At 52.8% G+C, this 26,878-nt stretch overlaps 1 protein-coding gene across 1 annotated transcript; it reads left to right on the forward strand.

The window, feature by feature from the left end:
- Nucleotides 1-3,641: 3,641 nt before the first annotated feature.
- Nucleotides 3,642-6,057, forward strand: FOXA2 (forkhead box A2). The gene is made up of 2 exons (XM_059897071.1): nt 3,642-3,728; nt 4,750-6,057. Exons 1-2 carry the CDS (start codon nt 3,642-3,644, stop codon nt 6,055-6,057), a joined length of 1,395 nt encoding a protein of 464 aa, XP_059753054.1.
- The last annotated feature ends 20,821 nt before the right edge of the window (nt 6,058-26,878 follow it).

A 26,878-nucleotide genomic window follows, 5' to 3' on the forward strand; every position in this document is an offset into this window, starting at 1 on the left:
CTGATTTCTGCCAACCCAAAGGTTATTTGAAGGTAAAATGTGTATTTTCACAAGACTTTGCTAAATCACCTTTCTCTGTCTCCTCTGTTTTAACCTCACCTGCAGACCTGCCTAGTAATGCCCTAAAGCAAGGCCTGTCCTGAGTATTTATTCTCGAAAGGCCTTCGGGAACTGGAGTATTGATCAGCCCAAAGCGCACCCACCCTTTGGTATTTTGTGGGTCATCGGTTAGGGAAGTTGAGTACTGTTTATTGCTGTCCCTTTCCTCAAGGGCTAGTTTCACATGACGGAGAGCCCCGGGGAAGTTTTGCTGGAGATTGCAGGGAGACCGAAGGAGGCCCAGATTTGGGCCGAGTCAGTCCGCTGGGCCAGCGACGGGAATAAAACCAACGCGCTAAATCCAGCCACAGTCATCGGTCACAAGGCGGCTTTAAACGCAAACCCGGCAGCACCGAACGACAAGGCCGGGAAAGAGAGGGGGCGCGGGCAGAGGAAATCTCTGTAGGTCTCAGCCCTAGGTGGGGCTTCAAATAAGGGGGGATCAGGGGAAACATCTGTTTTCAGCCCGAGTTACCCGCGAACTTTTTCCTGGAGAGACGCTCCCGGAGCAATTTACGGCATTCCAGCCTGAGGCTCTCGTGCCAGACGCTCTGAATCAACCTTTAGAAACCAGAGCTGCCGGGAAGGGAGGGAGCGCCGTGTGCAGGGGCGGGGGCGCCTCGGCGGGCCTCCGCGCAGGGAAGGGCGGCGGGCCGGGGGCGTGGGCTCGCGCTCCCCGCAGCATCCGCCGGCCGCGCTCCCCTTCCCGGGGAGGGTCCCAGCGGCCGCTCCGCCCGAGCCCGCGGCGCCTCCGCAGGCGGCGGAGGCCAACCTGGGTTTGCGCTGATCGTCGGGGACCCCGAAGAAGCGCCAGCCCCCGGGAGGCGTTTTCGGGGAGACTCGGAGAGGCCGGCGGACGGCGCGGCCGTCCAGATAGCGGGGTTAGGGGCTCGGGGGTCCGTGAGGGCTCCTGTCTGTCCCGGGGCCGCGTGGCCGACAGGGGGCGCCCTGTCACTGCGGAAGCCGGTGACCAGGGGCCGGGCCAACGAGGGGCACGCCCTCCTACCCCGCGCCGCTCTCTCTCCTGCTCGTGGCGAGATTTCTAGAACCACATTTTCCACCAGGAGCAAAAATAGGGGAGTGGACACTCACATAGACGCACAGACTAGGTTAACCTGGACACTCCTGAGCTTTCAATCTCACGCACACCAGAAAGCTGTCTGTCCTTGTTTCTCGGGTTTGTCTGTCTGACCTACCGAATATGAGAAGCGCCCCGCGGGGGGGAAGAAGGGTGTGTCTGTGTGTATGTCTGTGCGTGCGCGCGCGTGCGCGCCCGTGCGTGTATGTGTTTCTGCCCTCGGCCTGCGCAGAAAGCTTTGGAAAATAGGCCAGGGCGGACCCTCTATCCCTAGCCCTCGGGAGAGCGATCAAGTAGTTTCCACCCACGCTGGGGGGACCCGGCGAGAGATGCCCGGGGATCTGGTCCCTCGGCTCCCCTGCGCACACCGACACTACGTGTGCATACATCCAGCACACTTCCCGGCTGCACCGGGCCGGCCTGCCCCTCCTGGGAGGACTCTGCGCTGCGCACGGCTTTCGGGGAGAAGCAGACCTTGGCTGTGGGGGACCCTGCCCCGGCCCTCGCTCAGCGGGTTCATTAACGCTCTCACTAAGAATTGGTCAAACCAGCCGCGCCTGCATCTTCAGTTCAGAGCGTTGCAGGCCCTAGAGTCCTGGAGTAGAGGGAAGGGGTGGGAGTACCCCTGCACCTACTGCTCCGCCCCCTGCCCTCTGGCCTGACCCTCACCCGGCCTTCCGTTCCCCTTGCTCTGCTCCGTGCCTGCCACCTCGCTTCTGTCTTCTGCCACCATTACCCATAACTCTGGACAGGTGGGCCAGATACCCACTATTTCCTACTTTTTCTCTCTTTGGGGTTGAGGACGCAGGGCCGCATCCTCACGGCCCAGCCGGGGTTTAGAACCAAGAAAGGGCGTCCACCTCCAAACACCTGTAGTATTCCGCCTCCCCGCCCCCTCCGCAATCTGGCTCACTGAGGTCTTGGTACCTGGCCCAGGACAGGTGATCATTTGAACTCAGAAGCTGGATCGAAAATAAAAAGGACGAATATGGTTGCTGGGGTTTCTAATTCTTATAAAACAGGAAAGCAGAGAGGTCAGAGACACCCCCGCCCACAGCCAGGCGACTCCATATGCCCCATTATTGATTCCTTAATTCCCCTCTCTCCTCCCGCCTCGTCCCCCACCTCCTGCCCTGTTTGTTTTAGTTACGAAATGCTGTGGGCACCTCAGTTGTGACTGAAAAGTAACCTTGAAACATGCCGTCCTGACTGTCAGAGACAAATAGTCTCCCAACCGTCGCAGCAGCTGGCGGGGCCGCGCGCGCCCTGCGCCCGGCACCCGGACCGTGGGACGGGGCTCCTCCCCTCCAGCCGCCCCGTCGGGCGCTCGGAGGAGGCAAAAAGCCGGGGAGGCGGGACCCGGCGCCCCGCACGCCTCCCGAAGCCGCTCCGGGTCTTAACTGTAACGGGAGGGACCTCCCAGCAGCCGCAACAGGCGAGTTAAAGGTGTGTACACAGTTTTTCTAAATACGACAGCGCTTTGCAGATTGGCTCCGTCACCGGCTGGTTGTTTTGACAGGGAATGAGCACTGAGAACTAAGAAATCCGGGATAAATAAATGCGGCTTTGATAAGGCTCTGCAGAGGGGAGACCGGGCGCGGAAGCCGGACGCGCCCTCGGACAGGCGCGCCAGGCGCCCGGCTCTATGGGACGGGGACGGGGCCAGAGCCCTGGGCCACTCCACTGGGTGGCCTCCTCCCGGGTCCCTCCTCCCGTGGGGACCCCCCGCAGACGAAAGGGGGCTGGACCCGGGGGCCCACGCGCCCACCCGCCCCGCTCGCCAGTCCGGGCTCCGCGTGCGCGGCGCAGGGCAGCTGGGCGGGCGCCGAGGGCAGGTGCTGGGCGCCGGCCGGGGCTCCCTCTCGCCCAGGTGTGAGCTGATTATTCAAATGGGCTGCCCCGGGTCTGGGGATTGGAGGCCCGCGCCCGCGCGCCGCGCTATATCACCAGCAGCCCACGTCACTGCGGCACTTGTCCGCTGCGCGGTCCACACCTCCTCCTCCTCCCTCCCCCTCCTCCTCCTCCTCCTCCTCCTCCTCCTCCACCACCTCCACCTCCTCCTCTTCCTCCTCCTCCTCCTCTTCCTCTTCTCCACCCCCCCCCACCCGCCCCCGCGCCGCGCGCTTCCCGCCGCCTCCCGGCAGCTCGGCACTGCCAGCCTCGGCCTCCACCGGGCAGCCCGCGAGCGCGGCGGCGGCGGCGGCGGGCGGCGGGCGCTCCGGCAGCGGGAATCGGCTCCGGGCCTCCTCCTACCCTCGGCCCCCTCCTCCTGCGACTCACCCCTCCCTCCCACTTCCAACCACTGCCTCCGGCCGGCCAAGGGAGAGAGGGAGTGGAGCCGAGAGAGAGGGAGCGCGAGAGGGAGGGAGGGGACGGTGCCTTGGCTGACTTTTTTTAGAAAGGAGGGTGGGGGTGGGGGGGTGATTGCCGGTCGTTTGCTGGGGCTGTTAAATTTTAAACTGCCATGCACTCGGCTTCCAGTATGCTGGGAGCAGTGAAGATGGAAGGGCACGAGCCGTCCGACTGGAGCAGCTACTATGCCGAGCCCGAGGTAGGCACTCGCCTTTGCCGGGGGAAGCGGGGTGGCGGCGTCCGCTCTCGGCCCCAACCTCTGGACCGCTGCCCTGGCCGGCCCCCGGCCCCCACCCCAGCCGCTCCGGGCAGCCGCCTTTTCCACCCTCCTTCGACTCAAATGGGTCTCTTTTTTATACGACACACTGTTAGCCTTGAGATAATATTAACTTTGTGATCAAATATTGACTTGCGGCGCCTCCAAATCCTCTTCGTGGCCGAGCCACGCACTATCCTAACAGAGTTGTGTTTGGCAGCGCGCGGCTGGGGAGGGGTGGGAGGTCGGCCGGCGAGGGGGTGGGGAGCTGGAGTGGAGAAGGTGGGTAGGAGTTGGGGGCTGAGGTAGAGAAAAACGGTCCAGGACTAGGCGACAAAGAGAAAGTTTGTGGCTGCAGAGCCCAGCCGCGTGTAGTTCTGTTCGCGGTCCCCTCCCTGTCCCTCCACTCAATGCCTCCAGCTGGCCCCAGACTGCGCGCAGGTACCGCGTTTCGGTTCCCCTGGGGCCCAGAATGGGGTCCCGGGAGGAAGGCTGAATGGCGAGGACCCTGGGATCGTCTCCGCGGGAGGCCGCCGGGCGCCCTGCGCCTTGTCCCACAGGTCGCTGGCCAGGGTCGGAGGTGGCGTCCGGGGCCGCGGCGCCTGCTCGGTATGCTGGCGTGAGAGTCGGGGGTACTCTGCGGAGGGGAGATGCATTTGGGATGCTTGGCTTGGGGCGCTCCCGGGGACCTCTGTTTTAGAGTCTGAGCGAGGCGCAGGAGGGCGAGGAGGCGGCCACGGTCGCAGAGCGGCGGCCCCCGCGCCACCTCCCCGAGGGCGATCGCGGCGCGCTCCGGGTGAAACGGACGCGGGGCCGGGGCCGGGCGAGGGCAGGACTCCTCGGAGGCCTCCCTGGAGGCGGGGGCCTGGGCTGGCCCGGTGGGCGGGGGGGGGGGGGGGTCAGGCCGGGCGCGCTTCGGCCGCGGTGCTAACGCTGTGCGCCTCCCTCCGGGCTCTGTCCTCAGGGCTACTCCTCGGTGAGCAACATGAACGCCGGCCTGGGGATGAACGGCATGAACACGTACATGAGCATGTCGGCGGCCGCCATGGGCAGCGGCTCGGGCAACATGAGCGCCGGCTCCATGAACATGTCGTCGTACGTGGGTGCTGGCATGAGCCCGTCCCTGGCCGGCGTGTCCCCCGGGGCGGGCGCTATGGCCGGCATGGGCGGCTCGGCCGGGGCGGCCGGCGTGGCTGGCATGGGGCCGCACCTGAGCCCGAGCCTGAGCCCGCTCGGGGGGCAGGCGGCCGGGGCCATGGGCGGCCTGGCACCCTACGCGAACATGAACTCCATGAGCCCCATGTACGGGCAGGCGGGCCTGAGCCGCGCGCGCGACCCCAAGACTTACCGGCGCAGCTATACGCACGCCAAGCCGCCCTACTCGTACATTTCGCTCATCACCATGGCCATTCAGCAGAGCCCCAACAAGATGCTGACGCTGAGCGAGATCTACCAGTGGATCATGGACCTCTTCCCCTTCTACCGGCAGAACCAGCAGCGCTGGCAGAACTCCATCCGCCACTCGCTCTCCTTCAACGACTGCTTCCTCAAGGTGCCCCGCTCTCCCGACAAGCCCGGCAAGGGCTCCTTCTGGACCCTGCACCCCGACTCGGGCAACATGTTCGAGAATGGCTGCTACCTGCGCCGCCAGAAGCGCTTCAAGTGCGAGAAGCAGCTGGCCCTGAAGGAGGCCGCGGGCGCCGCGGGCGGCGGTAAGAAGGCGGCCGCCGGGGCCCAGGCCTCGCAGGGTCAGCTCGGGGAGGCCGCCGGGCCGGTCTCCGAGACTCCGGCGGGCACCGAATCGCCCCACTCGAGCGCCTCCCCGTGCCAGGAGCACAAGCGAGGGGGCCTCGGGGAGCTGAAGGGGACGCCGGCCGCGGCGTTGAGCCCCGCGGAGCCGGCGCCCTCGCCAGGGCAGCAGCAGCAGCAGGCCGCGGCCCACCTGCTGGGCCCGCCGCATCACCCGGGCCTGCCGCCAGAGGCCCACCTGAAGCCGGAGCACCACTACGCCTTCAACCACCCCTTCTCCATCAACAACCTCATGTCCTCGGAGCAGCAGCACCACCACAGCCATCACCACCCCCAGCCCCACAAAATGGACCTCAAGGCCTACGAACAGGTGATGCACTACCCCGGCTACGGGTCCCCCATGCCTGGAAGCCTGGCCATGGGCCCGGTCACGAACAAAGCGGGCCTGGACGCCTCGACCCTGGCCCCAGACACCTCCTACTACCAGGGGGTGTACTCCAGGCCCATTATGAACTCCTCTTAAGAAGACGGCGTGACCTGGCTAGCCCGGACCCAGACGGGAGAGACAGGAAATGGGGTAGAGACTCTGAGAAAGGGGTGCTGGAAAGATACGAGGGAGAAGGACCCATCACACCCCCGCCCCCGGAACAGAGGTCTCTCCTCACCCTCTGCAGCTCTTCCCTCCCTCACATGGGCCACACTGATGTGTATCATGATATATAAGGAGGGAAAGGGAAGAAAAGATAAACAGTCAAAAAAAAAGAAAAAGGAAAGCCTCAGTTTCCACTACTGTGTAGACGCCTGCTTCTTTAAGCACCTGCGAATTCTGACTTTTTGTTGTTGTGGTTTCTCTCCGTTGCTGTCATTGCAGGGAAGTCTTACTTTATTAAAAAAAAAAAAAAAAAAAAAAAACAACAAAAAACAAAAAACAAAAAAGAAAAAAACTTTTGTGAGTGACTCAGTGTAAAACTGTAGTTTTAACAGAAAACAGAGTTGTACTATTGTTTAAAAAAGAGAAAAAATGATGTAAGGGTCTGTTGTAAATGATCAAGAAAAAGAAAAAAAAAAAAAAAGCATTCCCATTCTTGATACGGTGAAATTCAGGTCTCGAGTCTGATTAATTTATGGTTTCCGTGTGCTTTATTTATGGCTTATAAATGTGTGCTCTGACTACAAGAACCAGAGTTCCACAAATCTATATTAAAGTGTTATTGCCAGTTTTTTTGCTTTGAATCTTCAAGATTTTTTTTCCTTTGCTTGATTTAAAAAATAAACAGACCTGGGAATTATTTAAAAATTGAGGGAGGGAGATCCTGGCTGGTTGCAGGTTTTATTTTATTCTGGGGGAGGTAGTTGTTGTTTTATCAACTATTTATTATTAACATTTTCAGACAAAGTAAAGTTGAATGAATTTTACAGTAAACAGACACATACCCATTGCCCAGATCCTACAGTTCTCATTTCACTATACTTGTTATACAGCATATCTGTCCATCTATCCACACCTCCATCGGCCCACTTATCTTACTTTCCTAGATGCATTTCAAAGTAAATTTCAGACTTCAGTACACTTCCCCCTAAACACTTCAGCAAGGACATCGTTAATGGAACTCAACATTGTTCAAGGTTACTTCTTTGAATTTTGGGTTTAACTTTACACACAGTGAAACTCACAGATCCCAGGTGAACCATTCTGGGGATTGTGGGGATGATGCAGGTTTATCTCCGAAGCCTGGAGAAAACCACACATCCTATCTGTATTTTCCAGCTGGGCCATGAGAAGGTGCAATGTTGTTGACGTCTCTTGGACCCTGGGGCTGGCTTCTCTGGAAAGAAGCCTGGATTTTCCATGTTTTTTCCTGTATGTCCAATCCTAGGCCTCCCTTCAAGGCAGGGAGCCCCGATTGGACTTGCAAATTCCTGGTGCAGCTCTTTTCCTTTTCATCACTGCCTCTCTGCACCCATTCATCCTTCCGTGGAATTGGAACTCCGCCTGGATTGACAGCCTCAGGCCTCTGTCTACACTCCACCCTCCATCCCACCCTCCACCTTCACTTAGGTGTTCTGCACAACCTTGGTAGAACTTGCTGCAGCCCAGGAGTAGTGAGGCTTCTGGAACCATGCATTTGAGCATCTGGTCTGGAGAAACAAAAGACTTTCTCCTGGAAGTGATTTTAAAGGGAACTCAGGGTCCTGATGGAAATCTTTTAAAATATGTATATTGGGGGATGAGGCAGAGGTAAGGGAGTGTCCTGCACGGCTGGCCAGGTGCCCCTTCTCAGGGGTGGGATCCCAGGGTCTGCAGGTTTTCTCCCTCCCCCCTCCCCCCAAACTCCGAGCCCTTGGCCAAGCGGCCTCTTAGCCCGGGTTGGCAATCTAGGATTACAGCACCAAGGAGGTGAGTGGGTATGTTGTGATTCTTCAAGGAAAACCGAAAAGTATAAAGAAAGACACGGAATAAATTCTTACAAATCGTACTGCCTCTCTCCACAGACAGCCTAGTGGCCCTAAATCCTCGGCCAACCGAAGTGGAAACCTCGGAGGCCAAGCGGGGCCCGGCTTCGCAAAGTGGGCTCCGCTTTGGCTTTGCCCTGGGCATCTGCTGGCAGGCAAGCTGGCCGAGTGAGGGCAGGAGCCATCCAGGGCGCAGCTAGCTTGCGGTGGGTGAGAATCTCCGCAGAGTCGGAGGCCAAAACTTTCGGACTCAGGTTTCTAAGCTCAGGCTCCCGTGTCCCGGACTAGATCTTTGGGCTTCTCGACCACCAAACTTGGAGTGTCCCAGCTTCGCCCCAAACCTGGATACAACCTCTGCGAGAGCCCTCCCCACCTTGCGGGGTCTCTCTGCCCCTCAAACCCTGGCCTTCCCACGCGCCTGAGGGGGCTTGGTCCTCGCCTCCGCCTCCCGCCTCCAAATCCCTTTTTAACATGCCACATTGTCCCGAAGAACACAAGGAAGAGAAATTGGGGAGGGGGGTGGTGGGAGGGATCCGGAGGTCGCAGCCAGCAATCAGGGCCGTCTCTCCCCCTGGCAAGGACACACACGTCGTGAGCCCAGCCTGAAATGTGTTTCATTATCACATAAAAGGCTCCCGTGGCGAAGGAGCCGAGAGGCAGGGCCGGGGGCCGAGTGCGGGACAATGAAGGCTGAAAGCGCTGCCCTAACCTGCTATGTTTCCTATCGCACGCCCATTGTGCAAGGGTCGTTTTAAACTACTTAGCGCGCCCCCCTCCACTGATCCCGGCCAGATAAGATATAGTTCTGTCCGAATACATAAAAAGGATGTCGGGGAGCCGGCCGCTCCGGAGGCTTTTCTGCGCGTCCTGCGTCTTTCACACACCCCCATCCTCCCGCCCCAGCCCCTCCCCCCGCAGGGCCCCCAGCTTACTGGCGCTCAGACCGCCCTCCGCCCGCGTCCCCCAACTCTGCGTGGTAGGGTGCAGCGTTTGTTTTTCCCTCTCTCTCCCTCTTTTTCTTCCTTTTCCCCGCGCCATCCGCGCGCGGGTTTAAGCATCCGTGATCTGTGAATAAACAGTCAGTAAACAACCGAAAAAAACATTCTAGATCCGAATTCCAGGAGGGTAAACTTTCCATGCCACGTCACACTTCAGCAAATTTGCACAGATATTATATTGCCTCTCCCTCCTTTATTATTTTTTTTTTCTTTTTTGCCAGGATCCCATTGTACTTAACTGAATTTTATAACGCTGATCGATATCTTGGTAAAATATTCATTTTTAAACTAGCGGGCAGTGAAATCTTTGCTTTGTGTGCTAAAGTCAACAGTCGCTCGGTTTGAGCTCAAATAAATGCGGGGATGCCTCGGCTCGGAGCAGTCGGCCGCCTCCCTCCGCGCGCTGGACGCTCCGCTGCCACCGCCGCCCGCCTGCCCGCCGCACCGCAGGTAGGGAGCGCGCCCACTCAGGGGCCGCGCCCGGGTCCCCGCCGAGCGTGCGCCCCCCACTCCCGTCCGCGCGCCTCCCCTCCCCCAGCCAGCCCCTGGCGCTTCGACGCCTGGGGGACGGGGAGTGAGAAGCTAAGTCGCGGAGACCCCGGGGCTGGGGAGGTGGCCTTTTTGCGGGGGATTCTGAGGATACTTGGCGTGGGAGGATGAGGGGTCGAGGAGCTACACACTCAGACTGAATCTGGGGCCTGAGCACAACTGGAAAGTTTGGTGGGACCCCGAAGCGACGGGAAGCCACCACAGGCCCCTGCAGCCGCTCCGGGCTGCTGATTCGATCCGAGGGCCGCCTGTCGCCCTAGGACAGTGGGAAGGTGGAGGTGGGGGCCGGCCTTGGCCTCAGAGCCTGGGATGGGGACGGTGGAAGACGGCGCACTGGTACTGGGAGGCTGCAGAGCGAGGCCCGAGCGTGGACGCGCATGGGTTCCAGTCCCGTCTCGGGGGTTCCAGGAAGCCCCGAGGCCCAGGCGGCGGTGGGGTTCCCGCCGTCCGGGAGCCGAGGAGGCGCAGCGCCTTTCCGAGCGGCCGGGGAACCCTGCGCTCTCGCCGCGAGCGCGCACGACCGCAGGCAGGTCAGGGAGCCTCCGGGCCACTAGCCCATTCCGGGAGGGAAAGGCCGAACCCGGCCGCGGGGCCGTTCCTCACCCACTTCCCCCGCGCTGGCCCGGGGCACCGGGTTTGGAGGATCGGACAGACAGATCGCATCTGTCTGCCGTCTGCAGGAAGGCGACGGCTCGGAAAACTAGTGATTCCGAGGCTGCCAGTTGACACCGCAGGACCCTCGGCTGTCGAGGGCAGCGTAGGAAAAGGTGTCTTTCCTCTGGGGTCTACCAGGTGCCCCCCATCAATCTGCATTACCCCTGAGAGTTTGCTTTCTACGGCGGGGTGTCTGGCTTGTGATAGGCCCACGCCGGCTCGGTCAGTTTGGTATTTCGCCACGACGTACGTAGGTCGCGCTAGGTCCCGGGTCACCGCAGTTGCCCGCCACCCCAACTGGAAAGTTCTTCCAGTCCGCGCCGCAGTCACCCAGATCTCGGACCCAAAAGGGCAGAAATCGGTCCCGGTGATTGGCAGGGTCAGTTTTGTGGACACCTCCATGCGTGGGGACCCTGGGCGCCCGGTCCCCTCCTTCCCCGGCGCCCGGGGCCGCGCGCGCCTTTGTCCACCACGCCCGAGGCCGACCGGGGTGCGCACCCGCCTCCCTCCAAGTCCGGCTCCGGCTCGCGTGGCTGGCTATCTTCCCTGAACGAGATGGCCCGCCTGCGGGACACACGCGAGGCTAATCGTTTTTTAATAATTAATGCCTCCCCGTTCCGCTGGTAATGCGCGGCCTCGAATCCGTCAATTACTTGTCATTAGACGGTGTCGCCCCACGGCCTTTCCTCGGGCCTTTGATGGCGCCGGGTCACCGCGCCCGGCCCACTCCACGGCCGAATTAAAAGGTGCCCGGCCTTTGAGAGCCGGTGCGGAGTAGCCGCGGCCCTTAATTCAGTGCGAGTTTTGAAAGAAAGACCCTCGCTGAAGAGATGTAATCTTCCAAATGGCCAATTTAAACGCCTGATGTTTATCGCCCGCCTCTCCCGGCTTTATACAGAGAAGCAGGCCTTCAGGGCTTTGGGGGAATTTTAATGCGCGGGTGACGCAGGGAGAAGCGAGAGATACCGCTTAATAGTGCACGGGGAAGGGGGGGTGTTTGCTCAAGAAGGCACCTGGAGGTACCTCGGGGTAACTGGTTTTCTCTGGGGCAGGGCACTCTTCTGAGTATCGGGGGTCTGGAGGTCCTCCCGGCTTGGGGCTGGAGTCACCGAGACAGAATCTTCTGAATTGCATAGACCAGAACTGTCCGGAGAAAGCAGCAGGGCCACTGGGGCCGGGAATCTTCACCCTGCACCAGGGGGTCGGAAGGAAATGTTCTCTGAGTCCCCCATCCCCACCGTGGACCTAACCTTGCGGGCTAGCATCCACAGACTTACGGGCACCCTGTCCGGCCACAGAGGAGACCCCCCCCCAACACCCACCCCTTTGCGCCACCATCCCCAATGCGCTGTCACCACTGCAGCAGAAGAGCAAGATTTCAGACCCCAAATGTCTCTGCTGGGTCAGGGACATAGTGGAGAGCAGCCCCGGCCACAGCACCATGGCAACCCAGGCCGCCCAACAGTTGGTGGCGTGAAATTATAAAAACAAAACCAAAAATGCAAGAAAAAACTCTCCAAGAGTTTGCCGCTCAATTTAATTATCTGCTGCTCTCTTCTCCCGTCAAACGTTCTTTATACCGTAAACAGATATCTGAGGGTCTCAGAGCCTTATAATGCTCCCTTTTGGAGTGAAAACAATACACTGCATCTACAGCGCCCCTTGACTGCAAAGCCAGCTCGCGCTAGGCTTTACAGACGTCCGACTACACGTTTCTTACAGCTTCTAACCCCAGGACTGGCTTTCCTCTGAGAATAGGAAAAAAGAGAATGTAGGGTGGAGGAAAAGATCATGAGGAATGTGGGAGAAACTATTTTAAAATGGATGGGGAAAGGCCAGCTGGCACAGGCCCGTGTGCCCGTCTGCCCGGGGAGGTGGGGGGGGGGGGGGCGGGAATCCTGGGCTGCTCCTGAAGCTACATCCTTTCTCAGGCAGCCACAATAATTGGGATTTTTTGAGAAATTCCTTTTTGATGAGATGCACCGGATATGGGCAGGATGTTACAGGCACCTCCAGAGACAAGCAAACAAAAATTGCATGGTATAGACGGTGTCCCCAGTGGCGCTCAGCGGGGTCCCCAGCTCCTGGCAGGCTGCTTCTCCCTTAGACAAAACTCCCAGGGAGCGCACTACCCCCAGCCCTCCAGGGGTTGCCTCGGAAGCCTAAATCCTGGGGCATCTTCCCCATTCTGTTCACAGCCTTCCTGCCCACTCTCTCATCCTTTCTCTCCTTTCTTCTTTAAAACAATCGTGTGTGTCTCCCCTCACCCCCTCCCGCCATTGTATTTGTTGATGACCTAACACGCTCACACCAAAAGCCACACACAGAAAACCAACAACGTGGGATGGGAGGGGAGACCAATTATGAGTGAGGCTAACAAGCGGGGAACACCCAAGTTGAGGCCGGCTGTCTCCTGGGAGACTGATGGAGGCTTATTTTACAAGCTCTCATTCCGCCCTGGTCCCTATTGCCACACTGGAGGTGATTCCTACTCTCCCCTCCCCCAACCCCTGCACCCTTGGGGCTTGTTCCAGATTCTTTGTATATCCTCTGCATAAGGTACAGAAGACAGGGTGGTTTCACAAGCACATCTTCACAACAGTGTCCTTAGTTTTTACATGAGTGGCTGTTCCTCAGAGCTCCAACCTCACTACCAACAAAACATGGACTGGTCAGATGTCGCTGTCATACATGTCCCCCCTCTCCGCCAGGCTCCCATGAGAAGGCATTGACTTACCCTTCACACACACCTCTCTCTCTCTTTCTGAAAAGAAGGTGGGGAATTTTACTGGCAGATAATACAACCGATAGCCGAGACGCTGAAAAGAGCCACACAAATGAAGTTGCATTCATTCATGCAAAGCTAGAGGTTCTCAGGTCTCATTAGGGCAAGTGCCTGGGGTTGAACTCTTTCTTGAAGCTAATTGGAGGCACTGATATTCCTGCAATGCCAGGGTACCATGCCAGCAAGGCCACATTGATTTAACTTAAACACATCAAATGAACTGAGAGGGAAATTTTCCACATCACAAACGTAGATGCGTGAGGGAAAAATACTGGGGTGTGATGCAGATGAAAACTTTGGAATCAGAATAGTTTGCTGGTTTTTAGCTCTACTTGCTTAAGTGGCTCCACTTCTGCTCGCTTAAAAGGTTGAGGACTAGACTTTCTTCCTAGGTAAAGCAGCTTTTCCATGGTTTCACTTTTTTGGAAAAAAAGTAAAACACAGGGTTCAAGAATAAGCAGGAACGTTTTTGGACCAAGGTTGGTCACGACCCCAGCAAATCAAAATAAGGTTGCATGCGTGTGAATTTTGACTTATTTCATTAGAAATAGGACCTCAATTCATTATTTTTTCTCTCTTCACAAAGCAGATGTAGTTATATAATGGATTTTGTTGAACTTTTTGCTCACATTAAAGAAAAGCATACGGTTCTTAACTTGAAGACTTGGGTGTTCAAGTGCATTACTTAAAAATAGAAAACAATCTTAGGAAGTGTTTGGCGGAGAGGGCTTGGGAGGAGCTAAGGCGTGAAGTGGGAGCTGGGGGACCAGGGAGGGCAGATGACGATGCAATGACATCTTCTGTGAAGACACGGGTGGAATGTCAGCCAGGATAGGACCTGGGCTCTCTGTATGGGGGCCAGAGGCATCTTTAGCAGAGAAATCAGGATGCCAGCGTGTGTACACTCTGCTCTAAAAGATACAACCCTCTGCTCGAGCTTCCTGCTTGCCTTACCTTCTAAAACCCAATCTAAGAAATTTAAAATAAACGAGACCAATTTAACTATATACCTTCTAGTCAGTCTGTAATTCTGAGCTACATTAAACTGAGCTGTTTACACACAGAAAGAAGTTGCAACTTCAACAACTCTCTGGTGGAGAAAATTGACCCTCTACCCAGAAAAATGAGTCCATTTTGGGGCAAAATTTTTGCCCTTCTTTTTACCATCTTACTGTTTCTCCCACCCCCGCCCCAGCCCCTCCTCCTCTTCTATTGATCACAACTGTATTCCATCCACCACCACTCGGTGGGGTCCCCTCTGTGCCAGCCACCACGCCAGGTGTCTTCATGAACATGACCTCATTTAAGACCACTCCCCTCCCTAGTAGCTGTCAGAATTTATGGGTGATGGGCCCGGGCAGAGAGAAGTTAGAGAAAAAGCTTCAATTTCAGAGCTCAGTGTTGAATTCAAATCTTTCACCTCTGTGTTCTTTCAACTTTTCCTGGTTTCATATGGCCTGGGCACAGACCTCCCTGATTCCAATGCAGTAGGGAGCCTGCCTTCGCCAGGACCCCCAAGTTTTCAAAGTGAGTCGCTGATGGTAAGCGGAGGTGATGGGGCGGGGGGGGGGGGACGGCAGTGTTAGAAGAAGGCTAGAAAGAAACAAGAAGGTCTCAAGAAGAACAGGCTTGGGCACTTCTTGGAAGGATGGCAGAGACCCTGCCCACTGTCCTAGAAGAGGGCAGGGTGGGTTATGTCTGGGGTCAGGCTGGCTTCTCTTTTTCCCTCTTGGAGTTAGAATTCCCATGCAACCATGGCCCCAAAGCCAGCCAGAGGATCAGTCAGGCCTGGACCACGACTCCTCCCCATTTAAGCTTCCGGGACCAGCTGGCTAAGGCTGGAAGGGAGGAGACGGGCAGAGAATCGGCAGCTAGATGGCTCTTGCATTGTGATTAGAAAGAGAAAATGCCAGAGAAGAGGAAAATGTCAGGGGCAGAAACAATAGCCTGACATATGGGCTTAAAATAACCCACGTCCGAGGTGCCGCCTGTCAGCTTTACTCCTTACGAGGGATTTTGGATCAGGGGCCAGGAATTCCTGAGAGCCTCTCGCCTCTGACCTCCCCCTGACCTGCACCTGGTGGCCCAACAGCCCAGGTGACAGCACAGCTGGAGCGCACACACCGATCACAGCTGGGCCCCTGCACGCCCCTGCTCCAACACAGCTGCAAGAGCACCACGGCCCCCGTCCCTACAGCCGCCTCCCCCCACACACATACAGATGCAGATCGGGATAAACACCTGCCTCCAGGTTTGGCCCTGAAAGGGATGCCAGCCCAGGTGGACGGGCCTGCTTCCATCACAGAGGATGGCTGAGGCCCGGCACTCAGTACGCCTGCAATCTGGGGGAAGGGCGCCACTCCGGCCGAGCTGCACACGGGCACAGGGGTGTGCAAGCCAAGGACGGCTCACGCCTGCTTATGTCAGGCCCTCCTGGCGTGGAGGGCTCCTTTTCTTTTTGACTTACTGCAAGTTAAGTTCCCCGGACTGTCCGTTTTTAGTGGGGTGGGGATTTCCTGTAGACTGAGCCCCTCCCCTTTTGGGATTTCAGGGGAGGCTCTGGACAGCTGGGTCCTAAGGCCAGCTCTGCACACAATGATGTCTCAGGCATGGGGATGACCAACTCTTGGAAGTGAATGGAGTTCTGGATTAAACCAGACTCCCCACTCCAAACTGATAATGGAGACGTTAGACTGAGGTGGGGAGAGAGACACAGTTATCACAGTCAGACTAGGTGCGGAGCCTTCTAGAGTCCGAAAGAGGGGGGGAGAATGCGATCTTGGGACCTGTCTGGGGGCGAGCTGGGGACAAGAATCCGATCTGCATTTTATCCTCTCTCCACTTTAATTGCCACTCCCCTCCAACCAGCAGAGTTTGCCAATTAAAGGCCAATCTCTCTTGATTTCTTTGCTTTCGAAGGACATTTCGATTCACCCAGGCAGACAATTAAATCTCCTTGTCGCCTCTCCCTTCCCAGAGCCCAGAACAAGATGCCTCCGTATCTCTTGCCAGCATCCAGCAGTGGGAAGGAGTTGATCTCAGGTGCTAACCTGCAGTTATCAGGATGCCAGACTCATTTAGGGGGCTCAGCTCTGGAACCCGAGGCCATCCCTTCATTGATCCTGGAAAGCGCTGTTTAGATTTTGCCCTTGCTCAGTAAACAACTAAAAGTAACTGTGGGATTTCTCCCTTGTATTCAGCGGAACCTCTCTCTCTCTCTCTCTCACTCTCTCTCTCTCTCTCACACACACACACACACACACACACACACACACACACACACTCTCACACTCCTCCCCTCCCTCAGGCTCCTATTAGTCATGAAGGGACAGTCAGACCACAGTCGTTTCATAGCACCCTCAGCTAACCTCACCCCCCCCCCCCAGCAGCTGTGTCTTCTGGAGGTGCTACTCTTTCCTCTGAGGACTAACATCTCTCCCAAAGGACATGGCCTCCCAAGTTCCTAAGTCTGTAGGGAAAGTTTCCTACTGGGACTTGGGCCCCCACCTGCTGAGACACACTCTGGGGACCTCCTTGGCCCATTCCTCCCTCCCTCCCCTCCCCCACCCCAGGCCTGCCAAGCGCCCTCCATCTTTGGTCAGCCAGTGGCCTCTTGGACCCAGCTGAACACAGTTGGGGGTTGGGAGAGCAATCGCTGTCTGCATCGCCTGAGCACAGCTTCTGGATCGGCTGCCACAGTCTTGGACACAGACCTCTTTGGGGATAAAAGCGAAAGAAATTGGCAAACTTACTCTGATGATCAGTGCTTTTAGGTTCTTAACAAGAGCCCCATTTACTCCTCCATTAGAATAGAGAAAGAGAAAGAGGTTCCTATTGCCCGAAGTTTGCCATCCTCTGAGTAGACCTTGTGTTTTAGTCGAGTCCCTGTCATGAGCTCTTCTCCAGGAAGAGGTTTGCTCTGCTGTCATCTGTGGACATCACATTCTGTCATCTATGTGTGTAAGATAAACAGAAAGACATAATTGCCAGTCATCCACAATAAGAAAGATTAGGACAGATCCTAAACAATGATCCTTTGAAATTCAATAATTGTAAAAAAAAATTAAAAGTCAAATGATAAAGGTCAGTTTTCCTGAAGGTGTTCAGTGCAGTCAGCCTGCTACGAGGGTGTTTTCAAAAAATGAAGTAACTTTCTTTTTCAAAGTTGGTACTGTTTCAAAAGAAATTCCTTTCTTGTTTGCTTAAACCCCTTTCGTACGATAAAAAAATATTTTGCAAATGAGATCGGCTCAATACCGTTTTCCCAAATCAGCCAACTTCAAGCAAAAAGGTTTTTGAAAGACTCACCAATGTAATTTCTGGATCTATTCTTTCCAAAATGCCAAAACTCTAATATCTTTTAATTTCTGAAAGTCACATTGTTCGTGAGCTCTCCAATTAAAAAAAAAAATCCTACGAAATGAGACAAACATTCAAATCTGTAAATTTTTAGGATTTAAAATAGGAATAGCTTTCACGGTATTGAGTGTTTCACAGTAATGGACATTAAGCAGATATATATGTATATATCTATATTTTCTTTAAATGAGGTATCGTTCCTGAGAGTGCTATTTTATTATATGAGTACCTCTGGACAGGCCAATTAAGTATGTCATTTCTTTGCTCCTGACCTCTTGTAGCACGATGTTGTGAAGGAATATAAAATGCATTTGGGGTTTTGATAGATTTATTATGTGCCAATCTATCTGTATATTTGATGAGGTTCAACTATCTCTTTGCGAGATGTAAGTTGTATGGTGTATTCAAGGATTACCATCTACCCGTGTTAGTCTTTGGCATAGCTGCTCCCATGATTGCAGCTTCTAGCATCCTGGCTCCAGGGTTAGGGACAGTGGCATTTTGTTAAATATCAGCTTTGATATGACTAAAGCTAATTACCCAATTTCACTTCGTATTTTTCTCTAATTTTTTTTTTTTATAAAATAGCTCCAGGGTGCTAATTAAACTTCTCCTTACAAAGCCTGTCTCTTTGTATTTCTCAATGTTTGTCTTTCTAGCGATGAAATTTACACTGAAAGCATTTCTGGGGGAAGTGAGTATATTGATCATTTTGGGATTGCTTAAAACTACTAATAAAATATTTTTAAATGTTTCTGGGTAAAATTAGAATAGATTCTATGTAGAATAGGAATTTGTTTGCTTTGTCTCCTTCCTTTGGGTCATGTTTGTGGGGGTCCCCCCCACCCGTGCAGAGCAGTTCAGCTATTTTTAATAGGCCACCCTTCTGGCGCCCAGGCGAAACCGCTCTACGTTTAGGAAAATAATTCAGGAGAAACCCGCAGACATTATTGGGACGGGGTGTAACCTCCCCTGGCACTCCAAGGCAAGCGACATTCTGTTTGGTGCAGGGGGCGAAAAACACGACCTAACAGTGTTTACCTGTGTATTCAGCCATGAAATTGAATATTATAGAAGTTGAAAAAATGCAAATCAAATTAAAACCACGGAAAATTGTCTTTGGAATTACAGCGGCCCGGAGCCCCCAAGTGTTTGCTTAAAATTGAAGCGTTTAGAAAATGAAAAACCTCTAAATTGGCCCCCTCTGCTCCCTCGCTCCCCCCAGGAAGGAAACGTACTCCTTAATTCTACTTTTAATTCTACTACAAAGATACTGAGGCTCAGACACCCATCATCCGCCCGAGGCAGCAATCACGCTGTAATATGACTTTTTCTTAAAAATGAAGTATCTCCCTTTACCTAAGCTTTACTAACGTCAGGCCCGCTTCAGAAACCGAGCGGCCCCAAGGTCTTCATTCTGAAAGGAGCCCCCAGCCGCTGGACCGGCTTCTCCTCCCCGCGAGGGTCCGGGACTCTCTGCCAAGGCCCGGCCGCCGGCCCCTCCTCGGGTCCGCGCCGGCCCCAACCAGGGTCCGCGCCTCCTGGGGCGTGTGTCGGGCCGCGGTGTCACCAGATCCGGAGCCTGGCCTCCCCGCGCGGCCGAGCGCCGGCGGCAGAGATGCGCGCAGCGCCGAGAAGATGCGCGCACCCCGCCCTGAGCTCACTTGGCCAATATAGGACTTCGCAGGGTCTTGGCGGAGGAGCCCGAAAAAGGGAAGCGCCAGATAGATATTATTTCTAAATAATAATAATAATAATAATAATAAATAATAAAAAGCAACAGGCAGACGGACAGTCATTCTTGACTTTTCCAAGTCCTACAGCGCAGGGGACCGACCCCAGGCGGCCCACCCAACGGACGGGCCAACCCCACCCGCAGGCGCCCGGCGCCGCAGGCTTTACTCCTCCCCGCCCAACCAGCTCTCTCCAGCCTCGGGGAGACGCAGGAAGCAGAGCCGGGGCCCCGCAGGTGCCGAGGGCGCCGCGTTGGGCGGGAGACCGCCGGCAGCGCGGCGGCGGCGGCGGGAAGCGCGGGTGGAGCGGCCCAGCGCTCGGCGCGACACGCGGGCGGTCAAGGGTGGGAGTGGGTCCCGGACAGCCACGCCCACTGGCCTGAACTGGGACTTTGGGGGTCGTAGGGGACGTGTGTGGCGAGGATGTGCTGGCGCGGCCCGGGAACGGCTTTCCTCTCCGTCGGTGACCTCTGAGGATGCGCTGCCTCTGGTTCTACCCTATCCACCCGACCCCAGCCCGGGAGCCTGGCGCCAGGCCCGTCGAGGGCCGTGTGGCTTTCTCTCCCCTGGGGAGGGAGGACAGTTGGTGGACCCCGCGACGCTCGGTCCTCCCTCCTGGCCTCCTCCTCACACCTCACAGATTGAGGGGCAGCTCCTGTTCCAGAAACGCAGTAACTCCCGTGCAGACCACCCCCCAGCCGGGGCGGGGTGGGGAGCCGCCGACGCCGATTCTCACGTGGGACCTTCCCCTATATTTCCTTTCCAGGGAACCCCTGGATCAAGACCCGCTCAACGACTGCTGAGAAAACAGACCCGTGTCCCCCGGAACTCTTAACCCGTCCTTAAGTTGTGGTCCTCTCTTGGAGACTCGGGACCCTATTTCCAAGGACAGTTGTGGAGGACAAGCTTATGTTTGTTATTTTCAAAACCGAGCGGAGGAAACAGCAGCCAATTAAAATGACATATTTTTATTTGCCTCGCACGTTGTCAGTGATTTGCCCCCGGGGATCCACAATTTTCCCAAGCCTGTTAACGGGTGACGATGAATGAGTGTCTCGTGTAATTTAATTTTCCTGTCACACTAAATAGAGCTACATTGTAAACCTTAGATCTACTCTTACTGATAGGATCGCCTTGTTTTGCCATTTGCACCATAAAGACCCCCAAAAGGGACACTGTATTGTGACCTCTACTCTTGAATTATTCAAGAACTTAATGACATTTTCCATTTTAAAAAGGGAACTAATTGCCATTGATGTAAAGCATGTGACCTTCTCTGGGTGCCCAGTATGAGAATGTAACCATCTGTATGCGGACCCCGGAGCTGTGGAACTGCAGGACGCCGGCAAAAATAGGAGAAAGATGTGAACACAAATGAACCCCAAATGGACACTGGAAGCAAGCATATTGTTTAATTTCACCCCAAGCCATGACATATAGTTCCACAGAATCCTTTAACCTGGCCTAAAATCTGTATAAAAAATCCTGTCAAGTCAGGCCTGTTTTTTGCGGGTGTGACATGACTTTTTAGCTAGGACAGGAATATTGAAAATTGTGAAATCTAGTATCCCTTCATTAATGTGAAATTACTTTGTGTGATATCAAGCAAAATACGTAATAACCTACACCCGTCCCTTTTAAATTATTATTGTTATTATTATTATTGCTTTTCATCATGTATTACTACTTTCTTACTCAAAAGAAAAAAGAAACTCACAACTGTAAAGAAATTGCACCCTGGTATTTGCTCTTTGAATCAGTCTCAAGTTTCCAGGAAAGCCGCATTGAAATTCTTCAGTATCAGAATTCTCACTCTTCCAATTACTTGAAAATGGAGGCTTATCTTTGTTCAAAATAAAAAGAGTTCTGGTGTATTCCCTACTGGTCTTTCACTCTTTCCCCGGCCCCGAGAGGAAAGCAAAATGAGAAAAAATGCACTTCTACCAATGTTCTTTGACTTCATAAATTCACAGATCAGTGTACGAAGATGAGCTGGTGCTCTTCCTGATTTATCGGAGTAAGTCCACTGCCAGCATTAACCATTTTAAAAGTCTGAGTGAATTGGGAAGTAAAACACTTTCCCATGCTGGGCTTCAGCTATTTCTTTTGAACTTTTAAGTGATGCTTGAGACAAGGAACTGTCATTTCTGCATCAAGTAGGCAGTTCCTTTAAAAATGACACTGAATAAACACACCCGGGCTTCACTGAGACTAAACATCCTCTGTGTTAGGCTGCAAATCCACATCTTTCTCTTTTAGAATCTCTGGAAAAGAATATAAAGTGCATTTGAATATCCAACTTGGTTCTAATGGAGCCCACGTTATGTCAACAAACTGGACAGAATCACTGCTGGGGCAGCCAGGAGAGTCAGAACAGGATACCCGGCCCTCCATCTGTGCAGGGGGAGTAAGTGCTGCTTTGAAGGAGTTTGTCATAAAGCTGTTGTGGCCCAAATAATATAATGGAGCTACTGTTTTCCTATTTCTTTAAAAGAAACCTGTTTTCCTCTGTGGTGTCATGCCCTCTTTGTGGACAACATGGCAGAAAAAATTGAATAAGGATACATATCTCTTATTGTCAAATAATAAGGACATACTTAAGAAATACATTTGAAAACATTTTCAAGTCAAGAAAAGTTGGAACACATATGGCATGAGTGGCGATCCATCTTCTTGCATGGTTCCTGTGATAAAGGCAACACTTTCTGCGTCAAATGTTAATTTAATCATAGAGATTTTTCATTTGGTTCTCCACATTGAGAAACGTTTTGAACAACTTGATGTAGACTATGAGACACAGAAGAAATGATATGTGTCTCTCTAGCATTGTGTAGTATTAGAATCCAGTAATTTTTCTATGGTGACACATAGGCGCTCAAAATGAAAATTTCACCTTTCAAACTGTCATCATGGATAAGTTACAGTTATTTTTCTTTTCATTTTAAAAAGCAACTCTCTTGCTCTAGGACCACTTGAAGTACATTTTAAGTGCTGTGGAAAGTTTGTGGCATCTTTAGGGCTGGCAGAGCCCTCTCCTGGCCTCATTCCTGGGTCTCACCATCTTCTGAATGGATTTCTGTGTTGATAATTCAGAGAGCCGGGAGAAGGGGTTTTATCTTTACTGCGGTAGAGTGGAAGGTGCTAGAGGGGTGTGCAAGAGATTCTGATTTAGGGCCATGTTTCATCCAGTTCCATTGCCAGCTCCCGCCGTCCTCCAAAAAAAAAAAAAGAAAGAAAGAAAGAAAGGAAAGGATGGAAGGATGGAAAGAAGGAAGGAGGGAGGGAGGAAGGAAAGAAGGGGGAGAAAAGAGAAAAGAAAAACAAAAAACAACGTTGAAAAACATTCTCATTTGACCTTTCTGAATGGGTAAGTACCTCACCCACAGGGCAGGATGACACTGTAGTTCTTCATCTGGAAAATGGGTTCCTTATTTCTCTATCAAGCCTGGTATGAAGGGACGCACTGGGGCTTTGCAGTTGTGTCTCTTGGTTTTGGTGGCGATCAAGAGAGCTTTGCACTTTGGTTATTTGTGAAGATGCTGTACACTCACTAGAAGGGAAGAATGAGGCAATTACTGAGAGGGAAAGTGAGTTAGCTTAGGATACCTAGACAGATAAATATGATCAGGCCAGCTTGTGCTTATTGCTATATAATATAATGTCTTCAGTTTCCCAGGTTCCAGAGGGGGTTGAGCAGCAGCTGGGGGGCTGGGGCTTGTCCTCATCTGTTAATTGACTCCCAGCCAGAAAGACCAAGAGGGGCATGTGTTCACCCTCAGCCTGAATTTGGTTATATCCTTCATCTTCTTTATGTATTTTAACTGCTGATATATGTTCTTTTTTTAAATGTCAGTGCTAGCAACAGTTGACACTAACTTTGCATCTGGTTCTGTTTATCTGAATGTGTACACCTTCATATATTTACTGGACTTCTGACTCTCCGTTTTTCTTCCCTGGGAAATGACATCAAGACAGGACATCTCTGACATGATTACTAAAAATACCTTTGGAAGAACTCAGTTTCTTCTGTTTAGCAAATTCTTATTTTATAAACAGGGACTACAGCCTGACTCTGGGTCAGGACCTTGCTTATGCATGGAGACGGTTATGCAGGATCAGTAAATGTATCTGTGGATGTAGAAACACCCTGTTCTGGCATGTTCTCTTTCTTCAGGGAGCTCGGGGGTACAAAATTCCTACAGGATTTTCCGCCTGGTGGGTGAAGCTCATGTGCTACCTACCATACTGGGTTCTCCAGGACACAGATCACATCCTGTGTTTGGATCATGGAGTAATTAAACCTTGGACAAAATACGCCTTGAGTTCATGGAGGCTGAATGCTCTAGGCATAAAAGACATCAATTTTGTAATGAAAATATAGGGACTTTTCAAAGTGTGCCGTCAGGACGTAGTTCAATTTTCAAAGGAAATTCTAACGACTGCCTAACTCTCTTTGACTGCATTCTTAGTTTTCTCTAGCTTTGCTTATTCACAGATACTGGAACAAAAAGATGGGATGAAGGGAGGATGCTTGTTTTCCTAAGAGACACACGTGACTGAAAGCACACAAGCTTCTCCCCATACTGAACTTTGACCATTACAGGAGTGTCCCTAAAAGTCTATAACTCTGCTGTCAGACTGCTCCTGGGGGCTTTCCCCATAGTTTTCCATGAGTGTCTGAGGAATGAGGTGGGTGCTGGGCTTGAATATGAGCTCTCAGCATAAGGGAAGAGGGTGCATGAAAATCACGATTTGCAGACTTGGACCAAACCATCCAACCAACAACCACCAAAACTAGTCAGCACAAAGATATTAAACCATAAAAGAGTTGATTTGTCCTGCTGTACAAATTAAAGTTGCCCAAGTAGACATTGAACCTCCCCTGAAGTTACTAAAGCTTCTAATGAATGAATAATGACGAGCAGGCACGTTTTCTATCCTTGGCCTAAGACATCATTACTTTTCAATGACCGGAAAAAGTCCATGAACTCAAAGTGATTGTTTGGGGCAAAAGGTGGTCCAGGACCCATCCCTCATGGGTTTTTTTGCTGGCCAATAACGCATGGGCAATTAGTCCCTGCCTCACAGAAGGGACAAGAGCGGCCAGCCTGGAAACAGGCCCAGTAAGCCCCCCAGGCAGGTGCACATTCCCCAAGGGGTTCAGAACCCGATGGGCACACCCATGGATGCCTCTGCCATCTGCCCACCATGGCACACACATGCAGTGCTGACGGGGACGCATCCCCAAAGGAAGGGAGTGGCCAGGACCTGGGCGTGGCCCGTGTGGACAGAGCTGTACTGTCCTTAGTATCATTTCTAGGTATTGGGGTGAAGAAGGGCACCGGAAAAAGGGATGGAACTCAACTTGTTTAAAGGAAAAAAGTCACCTCCAAGGGGCGCAGGGCACCTCTCCTTCTTTTTTGAAGACTGAGGGTCCCTCACAGCTGGCCCTTTGCTGCAGGGGGGATTTCTAACATAATGTGATTTTTCAGTGTGCTTTGTCTCCGTGGAGAGGCTTCAGAAGGCCCTTGAAGTCCTCAGCCTTAAATCCATGTTAATAGGGCAAGTGTCTTTTTTTTTTTTTTTTTTTTTTTTTGGCGGTGGGGAGGTTTGGCTGGGAGAAGCGCGTTGACCCAGCCTGCGCTCTGGGTAGACCCGATATCGTCGGCAGGGCACTTATTAACCAGTGCTCATTTGCAGGATCAATATTTCCAGCAAAGGAGTCCACACTCCAGATACACAACTGTGTCTCGTTGTTTTTCCTTGACACACCATTTATTTTATAAATACATCTGCTGGAGAAGAAAAGGCTGTCCGAAGGACTGTGTCTTTTATCTCCGGGATATGCAAAGCACATTTATTTTCAGCTTTTATCTCCGGAATTGTATGTTGATCCCATACATATAGATTGATTTTGTTCAGGTAGATAATGAAAAGTCAAGTGGAAAATTACACAATGGCACTCACGATCCTGGTCTTATATCGGTATATAAATTGGTTTATTATTTCATTCTATTAAAGAGGCTTTTTTTTGGTACCAGGAAAACTTCAAAATACATCAGGTTGTCAGCCTCACTGAATTTTCTTTTGGGGGAGGAAGTGGGGAGGGGGAGTAGGAGGAGGGAATTTTTCCGGCTGCCTCTGCTAATTGCACGGGCTAAATGAGCTTGCACAGGGCTGGGTCTGCAGCTACCTCCCCGGCCCACGTCGAGGTTACTCACGCAGTTTCTGTGACTCTGGGCCCTTTCTGGGGGCAGGACAAAGATGCCCATCACCCATGTCCTGATACACAGGTGGGTATTTTTTCACTCCAGGCAATTCGAAATTTTGTCACGATGACTGGATAGGCAAGCCCTCCCACCCCCAGCACCAAGAGGCCAGGGGTGAGAAGGTGGCAGCCAGATAAAGGCCACCACCAAGGGACAGCTTGGAGCCAGAATCCTGGAGGAATCGTTATTAATAAACATCTTCTGGACATTTGGTAGCCCGTGGAGCCTGCTTCAGCTTAAAGCAATTAATTCAGGACACTGACATAAACTCTCCAGGTCTTTGACAGCTTGGAGCCGAAATAAAAATGCTAGTTCTCCGGGGAAGAGAAGAGGATGGTTAGCTCTTTTCTGGACTGTTTGCTTATAGGCCCAGAGAGCAACCTTCCTTGCAGAATGAAATGCAAGGGCACAAACAATGTACCAGGGAGAGAATAGGAGATGGGAATGAGCAGTTTGAACTATTTGCTCAGCAGAAGGGCACCACAATGCTGGGCTGCTGCTTTCCCATGCAGCCATCGTCCCTTCTTTGGGGTCTTTTGTTGTCCCCTGGTTCCTTTGGCCAGATAAGAGCACAGCTGCAGCGTTGCAGCTAAGGAAGGCCGCACTTATCCCCCTAAATCTCGGGGTGTCTTTACTGTTAAGGGTGAGGCTTGGCTCTCTGGTTTTTTCCTAGGGGACAGTGAGGGAGAGAATGGCAGAATGGGGGGTGGGGCACTGTGACATCTCCTGTGTCCAAATTCCTGATTTTTCTTTCTTTCTGAAATCCAAGCTGTGATCAAACAGGATCTTTGTGGGGCATTTAAATGGAAGGGTTCAGAGATTTGTACTGGTTGCCAAGCCAAAATATTGCCTTTGGGGGAAAGGAAGGGAAGGAGGTGAGTGTGTAATGCAGGCAAGGGGAGGGTGAGGCAGAATTTTTGGTTTAAACACTCAGATTTCATGGCTGTTAAAAAGAAGAAGTTTCGAATTGGCCATTTTGAAACTGTTCAGTGGTGATTTTGGCACTTCTGAAAATCATCGTGGACTCCTCCTTCCCACACTGATGTCGTTCAGAGTCTAAATGAATAGAGGTTGCCGGAATCAGAGTAAAAACAGGATGATCTGGCGATGGGACATAAAAGGTACTTTTGTAATTGCTGTAAATTACACCTTTAATCAGAGTAAATGTCACCGAAAATATAATCAAAATGTTCTTTCACATTTGCTCTTTTAAAGTCAAAGCCTATTTTAAATGCCATAAGAGAAAGTAGACGTGATAATAATATAAAAATAAGCACAAAGTATGGTTTACATTAGGTCGATTTTAAAGTCAAAATCTTACACAGATTTGTACCGTCTGTGTGTTCGGACTCAGTGGGTTTTACCATGGATGTTGGATTGAGAGCCAGGCAACAAGGCTGCATTCTATTCTAATAAGGTTTATTTAGCCTGAATGGTTTTCTAAGGTGAAAAGGCAAAAAGTTTACCACCAAAAAAAATTAATGGTTTACTAAGATTGCACGAAACGTTCGCAGGCCAGAAGCCCACCTGCAGGAAATTTGAA

The sequence above is a fragment of the Balaenoptera ricei genome, chromosome 15 (assembly GCF_028023285.1).
Source record: "Balaenoptera ricei isolate mBalRic1 chromosome 15, mBalRic1.hap2, whole genome shotgun sequence".
Lineage (NCBI taxonomy): Eukaryota > Metazoa > Chordata > Mammalia > Artiodactyla > Balaenopteridae > Balaenoptera > Balaenoptera ricei.